Raw genomic sequence first — 12,925 nt, 5'->3', positions numbered from 1 at the left:
TTTTTCTCTCAAACCAGAATGCATTATATTCATCTCCATTTGTTGCTTTGGTTAAATCTGCATATCGAATATTCCTATGCGGATCCATTTTTCCACAAGATTGTTGTTCTTATGTCAAGATAACAACCTGATCAACAGAATACCTTGAGATGAGAACAGGAATCTTGTTGTTAGGGGGGAAAAGGAGCCACGTACGAATATTTGATGATACAAGCAGATGAATGTCATGCATTCTCTTTGAAAAAGATTTGTTTCTTGTTATGTGGCATCGGGTCCAACAAAACATTGATGTGTGGTTAGAAGAGAGACACGGAGTTGTACTACTTGGTTAAACTACAAAGACTGGGCTCACCACCACACAAGTGTTACACTGTCTTCTGCTTTTGGCGATGGAGGTCTCTTGTATTGAGGCGCTGATTTCTTCCTGTATTTGTCACTGTAGGCTAATCGGTAACTTCTGTTTCTTTATATTTTACTGAGCAAAAAAGAAAATCTATCTGTAGAAATCAATAATTTTCATGTATGTTAATTATAAAGTTGATATAAAATGTTTTTGGACTATTTAATTTTTCTTTATCTGTGTGACTGACCAGTTTGTAATTTTCTTTTTTACCTGTACAGGGATTTCTTCCTCTCCAATCACCTCACCCTCTGGCACCGTCTCCTCATAGTAATAATCAGTCTCTGTAGGGGTGTGGCCAGCCTCGGAATATTCAGTATCTACATCCTGATTGGTCAAGTTGACAGGAATTGGGTTGCAGGGAGGAAATAAGCAGATTTGAACGGAAGAGCGCGGTTAGTTCAAATTCTGCTTGTAAGTTATGAGTCAAAATAATAAAATGGAACACGTCATAAAACTGTGGTTGCCAGTGCTGAAGGAAACTTTTTTAGTGGCAACTCACATTTTTAAAGTTGTAAAGATCCATTTTACAAAAGAAATGTCAGGTTTCAGGATCTCAATAACTATAAATGTTGCCATATGCAAGATTTAGGGAGTCATTGAGTCTACTTTGCTGAGAATTCTTTTTATTGTATTGGTCAACAACTTTTTAAAGTTCACAAAGCCAATATTCATGAAAGGTGGAAGTCTCCTCTTTTTGGAGGTAGGACTGAGAGCCTCTATCCATCCCTTAAGATAAAAACATCAGAACTTGATGCTTTGGGATGTTTAGTTTCACCCAAGACCAGAAAATAGAGAGACAACTCAAATCAGCAGCCTCACAGAAAACAATCCAGTTAATTCCAGATTTTACATCTATTTCCCAGAACCCACTAATGACCATGAACCTCACAATGTCCCTCAACCTTAAAGCAGGTCAGCGTCATAATAGAGTAGACATTTCATGAAGTTAAACTTCTACAAAAGCACCCTTTTTTGTTTCTGTGAGGCTGCTTTATTCGTATTTGATACAAAATATGGCAAAAGACAGGGAGAGAGAAAACACAGGTACTTAAATCTAACAAAACAAGGAGAGAATGACAGAGTAACAGAGGAGGTTTGTTGTGTTGCTTGTGTATAGAATGTGATAGTATTTGTGTTTTCTTAAGTTTAGTTTTTGTGCCATAGAAATCCATGCTCATTCATTTCACCGGTACGTTAATGTTTTCCCCGAAAAGAAAGAGGTGGAGTGCTGCGTATTCAGTTCCTGAGATCCAGCTTCAACAGCTTGAAGGAAGTATAGGGAAGTAAAGAACAATGAAACCGTACAATAAGCCATGCTTCAATGTGCACCGCTGTATCATATCATATGGAGAAGTTGGGGCAATCATAAAGATCATATGATATATAAGAAGGCACCCAGCTTGGTATGAACCAACGTCCATTCTGATGACCAGATTGTCCACCATCCAGGATTTAACTCAACATCTGCACTGCAAGCCACCTATTTAAAGATGAAACTATGCATACAAAAGACTGCAAACGAGTTGCAAACCCTAGATGGTGAAACGTTCTGGCAACCAGATGGGACAGATGGGACATACGACTCTGGACATTCTGACCCAAACATGGTCCTTCTTGTTGTACCTGTTGATAACCGTTGGTATTTTTCTTCGCTGGGACTGAAGTTCCACCCAGCATAGTCTTGCCAAACGGTGGGAATGGTTTGTGCAGGGACTTGACATTATTGTCGACCGCCACCTTTGGTTTTGTAGGTCTGGGTGGAGTGGGCTGGACAGGGGCAGATGTTGAAGCAACTTTCTTCTGGATGGTAACCTTTTCGATCACATTCTTCAAAACTTTGCTGACGCTTGTTTTGACCAGAGGGACTTTGGTGACAACAGTTTTCACTTTGGTGACCTCTTTGACTTCCTTTGCTGGAGGTTTCACAGCTGGAGCTTTGGTGGCCACAGGCTTCACTGTTTTTGTAGATTCAGGTTTTGGTGCTTTTGCAGGTTCAGGTTTTGGTGCTTTTGCAGGTTCAGGTTTTGCTGCTTTTGTGGGTTCATGTTTTGCTGCTTTTGTAGGTTCATGTTTTGCTGCTTTTGTAGGTTCAGGTTTTGCTGCTTTTGGAGATTCAGGTTTAGCTGCTTTTGTAGGATCAGGTTTTGCTGCTTTTGTCGGTTTAGGTGCCTTAGTAGCTTCTACTTTGGCATCTGTTTTAGGTGCAATGACCACAGTCTTTTCGGTCTTTTCTACTTTGACAACTTTTTCAGTCTTTACTTTAGTAGTGGTTTCAATTTTTGCCTTTACAGCTTTCTTTTCTACAACAGTATTAACTTTGCCATTGGCCTTGGCTTTAGCCTCACCGCTGACTTTACTCTCAGTTTTGCCATTCATTTTGACTTTAACCTCTTTAACCTCAATAGTAGTTTTGCCATTTCCATTGGCTTTCTTCTCTGCTGTAGCTTTGCCATTGCCATTTCCATTAGTATTAGACACAACAGTGGCTTTTCCATTTCCATTGACTTTCTTTTCTGATGAAGATTTTGCATTTGCATTACCATTGACTTTCTTCTCAGCTACAACCTTGCCATTGCCATTCCCATTCACCTTGGCCTGAGCTGCTGGCTTGGCATCAGCTGTAGCTTTACCATTGCCATTAGTTTTTGTTACAGCTGCTTTTCCATTGCCATTGGCTTTAGCTGCACCATTTCCTTGTTTTTCCACCGTTGGTTTGCCATTCTTAGCTGGAGCAGCTGCTGGCTTAGATTTAGCTGCTGCTGTTGGTTTTATCTTAGACAACAGGATCTCTACAGCGGAGGGCTTAGCTTTGGTTGCCTTGGCTGCAACAGTCTTGGGGGCTTTGGCAGGCATAGGCAACTTGACGACAAGTTTGGATGGAACAGTCTTGGCTGGCTTAGCAGTAGCTGGTTTTGGTTTGACAGGAGTGGATTTAGTGGGGACGGATTCTCCATTGATCACCTTCTTCTAATATCCGTGATTGTTTTGTTTTTTGGTTGGGATGGTGTTTAGTATGTAAAAGTGTATAATGATAAGAGAGAGTGGAGGAAGACAAAGATACAAGGAAGGGTTGGGAGGGGGATCAAAAGCACAAACAAGGGTTGGACAGAAGGAGAGAGAAAGACAAGAGTGGATGTTTTGAGAAACAATGACATTAAGATGGCCAAGGCTTGGATGATTTACTGAGACTGTACAGGCATTACTGGATACAGCTAAGGATTAATTCACATTTTAAAACAGTAAACAAAAATACAGCTGGATAAGAAAATTCAAAATTCACATTTTAAGAGGTTTATGGTTTTTGCTGATTTCTCCAGTAATGCCATTCCCAATATTAAATTAAAAAGCAGCATATTTGCGCTAATAGGAACTGGAGCCTGTGGTTTGGCAGAGGCACTAAGGGTGTGACTGGTCAGGTGAAGCTGGTGCTAAACAAGCACACACACACACACACACACACACACACACACACACACACACACACACACACACACACACACACACACACACACACACACACACACACACACACACACACACACACACACACACACACACACACACACACACACACACACACACACACACACACACACACACACACACACACACACACACACTCACTCACTCACTCACTCACTCACTCACTCACTCACTCACTCACTCACTCACTCACTCACTCACTCACTCACTCCCTCACACGCACACATACACACACTGTATGATGCACTGACAAGTCAAACTGCAGGACGAAGAGGTTGACTGCTTGTTAAGCTATGCAAGAGGGAATATGGATGCCAGGGGAGCATGCAAATGCATGTTAGTAACATAAAACAAAAAAATGAAAACAACAGTAGATGATTCATTCCTACTGAACCAGTCATGCTGTTATAATGAAAATACATGCAAATGAACATTTAATTTACAAAAAGTTCACTCGACTAATATAGTATGCAGAGAGAAATGTCCATCATTGTGAGTTAAACACCTTAAATATGCAAGAGCACAAACAGTCTTAAAGACAGAGACTTTGGCTACATGTGTGTCATTTGTATACCATACTGAGGTAAGGTGTACAATTATGAATTCTTATATCAAGATAAAAACACGTGCATTGACATTCCCATGTTGCCTGGGAAATTTGTATGGAAACCGATGACCCAGAAGTACAAGCATGCGGTGACATCCTTTACAATAAATAAGAAATCATGCAAGTAACAAGACAATACAGACACATGCCCTGGTCAAATGGTATTGCAAATATTTCTGTGCTTTTTGTGCTCATGTGTTGAGGTATCTGTTGAAAAGCTGGGTGTAGTCGAATGAATGCTAAAAGTGTTGTGCCGTCAAAAAGCATTTGTAAGTCAATTTATTGATGCTTTCTGCGATAAGCAAATTAAAACCCATCGTGTGACGAAGTTAGGTACAATTCATATTTTATAAATAACACAACTTATTTACAAAGGCTGTAAGACAAAGGTCAGTTTAAGAAAAAAGGAGATTCCCAATAATCATGTAATCCATTAGTTTTATATTGTAATTTCAACAGATCTACAAATTAAAAATAAGAAATTGATATCAAGTAATCTCAATAACAGGCAAATATATTTTTGTTTTTATCTGATTAACAAATGAACTATTTAAGGTGACCCTTTATGTGTCAAATATGTTATGCTCTGTTGTTATCTTTGCACTTGTATATTCCAATACATTTTGTGACACCTGTTCATAAACACAGGATATATAATGAAGGAGTGCAGACTGGAGGAATGTGAGAAAAGGCTTGCATGTGTGTATAACAACACAGCTGCACCTACACCACCCTCGTGCCCCCACTTGGCCACATCTGAACACACATACATATACGACAACATGTAAATGACATGAGGACAACAATAATCACAAGGAGCAAAAGTAATCCTGTGTGACGGAGACGGTGGAAGCGAGGTGATTGTGTCAATGTGGATTAAAGAAAATGTGAAATGTGAATAAAACAAAGGAGGTATGGATGAGGGATGAGAGAGGCATATGAAATGCTAAAAGTGAAAATGTAGATTTGATACCAAATATTTTAGGGAAGATGTAATACAAATGTGGTTGATACTCAAATACTTGGCTAGCTAAAGCTATATTATTGATAAATCCTCAGTTATTGCTTCAATACCTCTCTCTCTCATTATCCTTCCCTTCCATAACCCCGCTGGTGTTTTCCCTCTCTCGTGCTCCCTCTTTACCTGTTGATTGGGGGCCCAAAGTTGGGGAGAGGGGGACGCAGAGGAGGAGGGAATGCCTGTTGTTTTCTCATAATAATAGGGGTATTCATGGTCATCCTGCTCCTCATCAAAGTACTGAGAGAGATGGGGGAGGATTGAAAGATGGAGGAAGGATAGAGGGAAGAATGAGATTGCAGAGGGGGACATAAAAGCAAGAGGGATGGAAGGAGAGGAATGCATGGAGAGGGGGGGGTGGATATCCACACAGAGGTGAATAGGGGTTCGCCAGATAAATGAAGTTAACAAGGATAGGGGTGAGTGTAGGGAACAAATAAAACATGGTGATAGATAGCAAGAGACAGCAAAGGTGATACAAATAAAATGCTACGTTTTTATTTTTCCCTTCATCAGAAGGCGTCTGTGCTGCTGGTTAAAATATGTTCATATTAAAAAATGCACAGACCTCCTTGATGAAACAGAAAAACATAATGGGTGAAGCCAATGAATAAAATCACACAGATTTATATTCATTCAGAAAGCAGTCATTTCAACAGCATCAACAGGGACGCAAAGGGTTGGAGCTCTGTACAATGACTGATACAATTATTGTATTGCCTGATCCGTAATGCAGGCTTATAAAATAAAGGTCATGTACTTTGGATGCATGAATGCGGATGCTACTCTAGCTAATGTGGCGCAGCTGGTGTCAGGGAATCCCAAATATCAGTATGTTTTTGACAGAAAAAGGGAGAGAGCTTTCATGATTATGACGTATGTAATTTGTTCAACCAGTCTCAGTAAGCAAAGAGGCTCCACCTTAAGCCATCTCCATGTCATATGCCTATATGTCTCAATGTAACCAGAGAACCAATCAGAATGTATCTTTGTTCGCTTGTTCTATGAACTCTTTCTTTCAGTCCATGGGGGAAAAAATGAGAGAAAGACACATTGGCTTGTACCATCCTCTTTCCCCTACCTTTCTGTGTTCCATGGCAGAAAAAAGTAACATTTAATCCACTGCTGTAACAATACAAGCTTATGTTTCTCCAATAAGATGGTGGAAATGTGCCCAAAGGTGTGATATCACCATACCTCTACTTTTCTTTCTTTACCTCAGGGACACACAGACCAGGGAGGAGAGGAGGAAAGTGGATGGATACAAACTGTTGCTAACGATGGGGATGCGTGAGGAAGACAGAAAGAGAGAGCAGCACTTTGATGACATCAACAGATAACAAACTGAACCTGAGGACTTTTCTTTCATTTTCAGACGACAGGTGCCTTTAGTGTGTCCTTTCTTTTACTCCTTGGCCACATTGTTCATGTAGTATAGCTTTCCTAACACAAATCAAATTTTGAAAGACTGCACTTATTTGGCCCTTGGAATTGATAGAAGTGACAGAGAAATGTCTATAGTGACATCGATGATAAAAGTCAGATGAACATTATTTATGTTATATTTGACCCATGGATCTGGGTTTCTCTTTGTTTCATTTTCCCACTTTGAGAGCCTTCTTCTAATTGATCCTCTATTTTTCCTACACATCTTTCCTTGATCAAAGGAAAGGAACAAAATACAACGACAACACTAAGATTATTTAAGCACCGTGAATAGGTTATCTTTCTCCAAGTAAATCATTATTGAGAAAAGTGCCACAGAAAAGGAAAACAAAGTCCACAGATCACGTTTGGTCTGCTTTATCGGAGCTACAGATGAGCTTACAACTTTAGGGATGAGTTGCGTAAGCATAATGCTTAGCACTATTAGGTTATTAGATCGGTATTAAATGCTAGTAAGTAGTCTCGTTAGAGCTATGGGATTAATATTGAATGTAACAACTGAGAGACCTCATCTCCAGTTACCTCAATGAGAGGGGAAAGTGTGTGAGTAAAAGATGTAGAGGCTAGTTTTTGTAGCCTTTGGGAACGTTTTCAGATCAACTCGAGTTTCATACGTGTGAACGACCACATTTTGGTTTTCATAAGTCTGTGGATGGACTTGTGTTGTGGCTGTGTTACTCACGTATGTGTTGGGGTCCTGAGCCTGGGTCTTGGGGATCGGGGAGTCACAGTCAGGGCTGTAGTGCTCACAGTAGTCATAGGCAGCCTGGGGGTTGGAGGCGATCAGCAGTTGCTGGATATCTCCCTATGGAAGAAAACAAACAGATTCCCAGCTGCATCATCTATTACTGGGCATTATGTAAACTTCTATGGAGGAAAATATTATATTAATGTTTTATTTTACTTGTGCTTACTTTTAATTATTCACATCTTACACTGCACTATAACTTGTATTCATGTACCTGTGTTATTCATGTTTTATTATCAAGGTTCAAGGCTTTTATTGGTCATACGAACATAGCTAGTGTAGTTATGACGATGGAAATCTTAGATCACAGGCTCCTCCATCAGTGCAACACAATAAAACAGATAAACAGAAACAAATAGTGCAGGTAAATAGTAAATACAAAAATAAAAATAGTAAAAAATAGTAAAAAAGTGAAATAGTGAAATAGTGCAATAAGAGTATACAAGTGATTGGTATATGATATATTACATAAATAATTTCTAAGTAGCAGCCAGATGAATGTTATGGATGTTGTTTCAATGTTCAGGTGTTTAATAGTCTTCTGGCCTGTGGGAGGAAACTGTCCCTGAGTCTGGTGGTTTTAGTCCTGATGCTGCGGTACTTTCGCTTTTTAATGTTTCTAATGTGTTGTGCTATATAAACTTGCCTTGCCTTACCTTGCCTTTACTTCAAAGATAGTACTTTGTATGCGTAGAACAATCAGTTAAACCATGAACAGCGTCACTCGCAGGTTATCCAAAAAAATGGCCTTACCTGGAAAACCTCCTCATCGAGCAGGCGGGCTCCGAACACTGTGATGCCGTTGGTGTCCACCTCTGCATGGTTGCCGCGGGGAAGGGGTCGGGTCATCTTCTTCTTGCAGTCCAGCAGCAGTGTCACATTTTTCTTGGAAACAGAGATAGCAATGCGATGCCACCTAGAGACAAAGAGGAGGAAGCGAAGGCGAATAAATTTGTACTGTGACTACAGGCCTTATTAGATAAGTCTCAAACCAACCCTTACACCACATATACACTCCAACTCTCACACATACTGCCCCACCCCTATAATAACCCCAAACATGTCATCTCAACCAGTCACAAGCCGGTTGTTGCTGGTTACTGACTTGCCATCAGCCAGGTTGACGCCTCTGAACAGCGGGTAGTCCTCAGGGGCTGGCTTGCCGTTCTGGTCCTCGTACAGGAAAACAGGGGAGCGTCCCATTTCAATACCCAGCTGCTGGATGCCCTGCTCGCTGTAGATGGAGAGGAGGAAGGCCTGGAGACCAGACTGGGCCTTAACCAGGGCCATGATGGAGAAGTTCTCCGGGAATCGACCTATTGATGGTGGAAGGGAGGGAAGGGAGGAGAGAGGCAATGAAAGAAAGAGAGAGTTAGATCATAAACATGGGGTGAGTGTTTTAGGACAGGAAGAAAATAAGAAAGAGGCAAATGATAGAGAAAGTAGCCGAAAAAAAAGCTGACCGAACTGCACCAGAACATTTCTTCATCATGGCAAAGGAGGAGAGGCAGGATAACAAGGTTTAAAGTAGTAATATGGTCGTGCAAGATAAGACATGTATGTTGCGAAAAAAGTCATCAGTGATGAGCCTAAAGGGGATCTGTGTCAGGAGAAAGTGCTTTCAGAATAGCAGTGTTATTCCCTCAGGGCATAGGTGACAAAGACACATAATAACAGGTGGGCAGAGATGGAAGACTAAACTTTAGAAAATGAGTCGAAATCAACATTGACTTTTGAGGATTTATTCACAACCACATAAGTGCTACTTTCTCTTTATTGCTCCTCACTCCAGCGTGTCAGACAGTATCCTTAAGTTACTTTCTTTTGGCTCTCCCACACAGCTTCACTCAACTCCTGCACTCCACCACACAATTATGCTTTATATCCATGAGCAATCTAGCCTCACTAAACCCAAGAGAGCTGAGTTTAAAATACCTCCAAACATAAGTAGCAACCTGTAATTATAATGATAGGTTTCTGCACTCTGGAATTCATCGTAAATATGTTAAATATAAAGATTATCCTGTCCTTCTTTACTGTTACCACAAAGTCCAAAAAGTCGGTTAAAAGACATGCATGAATGAAGGTTTAAAACAAACAAATATTAACATTAAACAACATTTTATAGAAAAAAAACAAGTTACATATTTGAGCCACTATCAGACCTACAACTTGTACAATGACATTTCAAGGGAGGCTTAAAGATATGATCACAGCATGCACTAGCCTGAGGGAAACAATATATTACTGCATTCTAATAGCTTGATTTTATTTGTAATATATCATACAGAGTAAACTGCATAGCCTAACATTTGTTCTCTTCTTTTTCCCTTGAGAAAATACTTTGCCCTTATATTGTAAACCTTACTGCTTTGGCAATATTGTACCTCATTTCAGTCATGGCAATAAAGCTACATTTGAACTTGAAGGTTAAAAAGAGGAAACAAAAATAATGAACAATCAAATAAAGAGCCAGCTGTTCATTCAGTTGCTCTCCAATGAAACAATTCTGTAAAAATAAAAGCATAATTAAATTAGCAAATTGAGCAAAAGGGATTATTTAGTTTACTAATCAGGACTATTCAGCTTATCATGATGTCCTCTGTGGCTCTGATTGGAGCTCCTTAAAGTCCTCCAACATGATGGAAATGCAAAAATAAAGTACTCCTTCAAGTCAGTCATATTGAAATGAAGATTTCTACTTGTTTTCAATATGTTGGAAATGCTGTATTTCCATATAGTCCAACGATCTAATCCCCCCATACGGGACTGTCAGCCTACCTGAGAAGAGCTGCTTGGTGGGGGCAGAGATCTGGGCCTTCTTGCTGATGCGGTAAGCATGGTCGGGGGTGCCGGAGCGGCGGGACGTGCAGAAGCCGGGGACTTTCTTCACGCCCTCAGGGAGAGAGGGAACCTGCAGAGCCCGCAACACATCCACTGGGTCTGAGGAAGAGAGAAATACTGTCATTAAATGTTGTTTTACATTTCAAAACGTAAAGCCTAAGTAATGTAACACCAGACGATTACATGCATTCATCGATACAGGATCTAACTTTGACACCTTTTTCTGGCCATTAGCACTTTCTGCAGATATGGAGGGGACATACGGAATATACACATTGATTGAAAACACAATTGATTACTCATTAATCATTCAATATTGACTACCTTTTCTGCAAAAGCCTCAGAAGGCCCGCCATCCTGTAAACCTCAACACCTTTAAATGTACTCCTATACTTTTGCATTGTTGAGGTCAGTTTCATCCGTCATTGCAGCCATTATTTTGCAGCTGCAGAAGCCTAACTTTGGATACAAAAAGTGAATCTTGCAAGTCATCTTAAATGGTCTTGCAGCTCTAATGCGATATAGGAGCAGGTACAGGGTATGTCCACAATGGAAACCACTGTATATATGTATAACGTAAGAAAGGAAGCACTGTGTCAAAGTAAACTGGCCAGAGTCCAAGCCACATACAGTTAAGCTCAGTTTAAGTCTGAACGCAGACAGCTGCCTCTATTCTGCTCACTTTTATCAAGCAACAAGTGGCCGTTGACGTGATAGTGCTGAGTCAGGTGAATATTTGAGGACACACAAGCATCTCACATGACATACACAGAACGTGCACACACATTCCAGGTATTCAGTGTACACAAATACACACACAAACTGCCCAGCCTCACATCCTGTCTCCACTCTCACAAGCTGAGGTCTGTTTCTCCACCCTCAGTCTGCACCTCCAAGGCTTTCTCACATTGCTCAAAGGCACTGCGTCAGTCTGTGTGTTTCAGTTTGAAATGTATGGCTGTAGTTTCTGAAATGTAGGGTTTTATTTCCTTTATGACCACCAGAAAAAACTCAACTGTAAGACAAGTTTGTTTTAAAGCAGCCATGTTTCTTATGTTATATTTCATTTCATGGGATACTATACATTACATAGAAATAAAAAGTAGCAAAACTACAGAGGAAAAAGGAAAATCAAAGTCACGGGTACTAATTTAGCAGATATATTTAAAAAGAAAAGTCCTCTTAAGTCTGTATTATTGTTTTGGATTGAATGAACAGATCATTTAAAACATAATATACATTTAGTTTGACATACTTGGAGGCACTTATTTCACCACAGGAGTTAAATCTTTAAAAACAATGGATGTCACATGCGTTGCGAACACTTTTGCTCAGTCTGGTTGTGTGTTGCTTTATACATTTCAGTATCACGCTTTTTGTGATATTTGCTCAAAAATGGGTGGTTTATGCTGCACATTTCTATGGTGTAACTATGGTCCCAAATTGCCGAGCAGACGTACCCTGCTTTCAGGATGGAATGACAAATATGCATGACTTAAATTCTGCCAAGATTTCAAAATAGAATGCTTGCAAACTGTTCAAACTCAGAAATCCCAAATCTAAATGTAATTCAAAGTCATTATAGACAGTTAGAACATGTTGATGGGTCCCTATGCTTTTAAACATCACCCAGTATTCATATTTTCCCAAACTCAGTTATCCTGCCTCCCTCTTGGCTAGCCTTCCTGTGTTTGAGGTGCTCCAGAGAGCGAACTCTGCTGTTAACAGCCAATTAAAGTCATTTACAGCCGGCCCTGCTATGTCCCTTCTCATAATAAACTTATGGTGGCAGTGATGCATTGGCTGTGTAAAAACTACAGCTCTAAAGAAAACATAACAACCGGGTCCTCCTGCGATGCGGCCTATGAAGTTACCGGTTTGCTTTCATTCAGCAGCCACTTTAATAAACTGTCATTTACAGGTATGGAAAAATCATATAAGTGCATATAAAACCATATAAATGACACAGGGAGCCCATTAGCACTTGGGCCACTGTTGTTACATACTTTATAATAACTATTTGTACATGAAATGCTGTAAAGTGCAAAGGTCAGCAGGAGGCACAGCTGTCATCAGAAACCAACATATACAGGACTGTCTCAGAAAATTAGAATATTGTGATAAAGTTCTTTATTTTCTGTAATGCAATTAAAAAAACAAAAATGTCATACATTCTGGATTCATTACAAGTCAACTGAAATATTGCAAGCCTTTTATTATTTTAATATTGCTGATTATGGCATACAGCTTAAGAAAACTCAAAAATCCTATCTCAAAAAATTAGAATAGTTCCTCAGACCAAGTAAAAAAAAAAGATTTATAACAGCAAAACACAATCAAACATTTGAAAATGTCCATTAATGCACTCAGTACTTG

General features: G+C 39.9%; 1 protein-coding gene across 1 annotated transcript in view; it reads right to left on the bottom strand.

Annotated features, from left to right (window-relative positions):
• The window catches only part of col11a2 (collagen, type XI, alpha 2), a 51,942-nt gene that overhangs the window by 27,931 nt on the left and 11,086 nt on the right, over nucleotides 1-12,925 (bottom strand). The window contains exons 2-7 of the mRNA XM_079655565.1: nucleotides 10,487-10,648; nucleotides 8,811-9,021; nucleotides 8,459-8,621; nucleotides 7,640-7,762; nucleotides 2,027-3,370; nucleotides 614-727 (exon numbers count right to left, since the gene is read on the bottom strand). Coding sequence (XP_079511691.1) covers nucleotides 614-727; nucleotides 2,027-3,370; nucleotides 7,640-7,762; nucleotides 8,459-8,621; nucleotides 8,811-9,021; nucleotides 10,487-10,648 — 2,117 coding nt within the window. The remainder of the gene's footprint in view (nucleotides 1-613; nucleotides 728-2,026; nucleotides 3,371-7,639; nucleotides 7,763-8,458; nucleotides 8,622-8,810; nucleotides 9,022-10,486; nucleotides 10,649-12,925) is intronic.

The sequence above is a fragment of the Notothenia rossii genome (genome assembly GCF_949606895.1).
Source record: "Notothenia rossii genome assembly, chromosome: 10".
NCBI lineage: Eukaryota > Metazoa > Chordata > Actinopteri > Perciformes > Nototheniidae > Notothenia > Notothenia rossii.
This window is presented reverse-complemented; position numbering and strand designations above follow the sequence as displayed.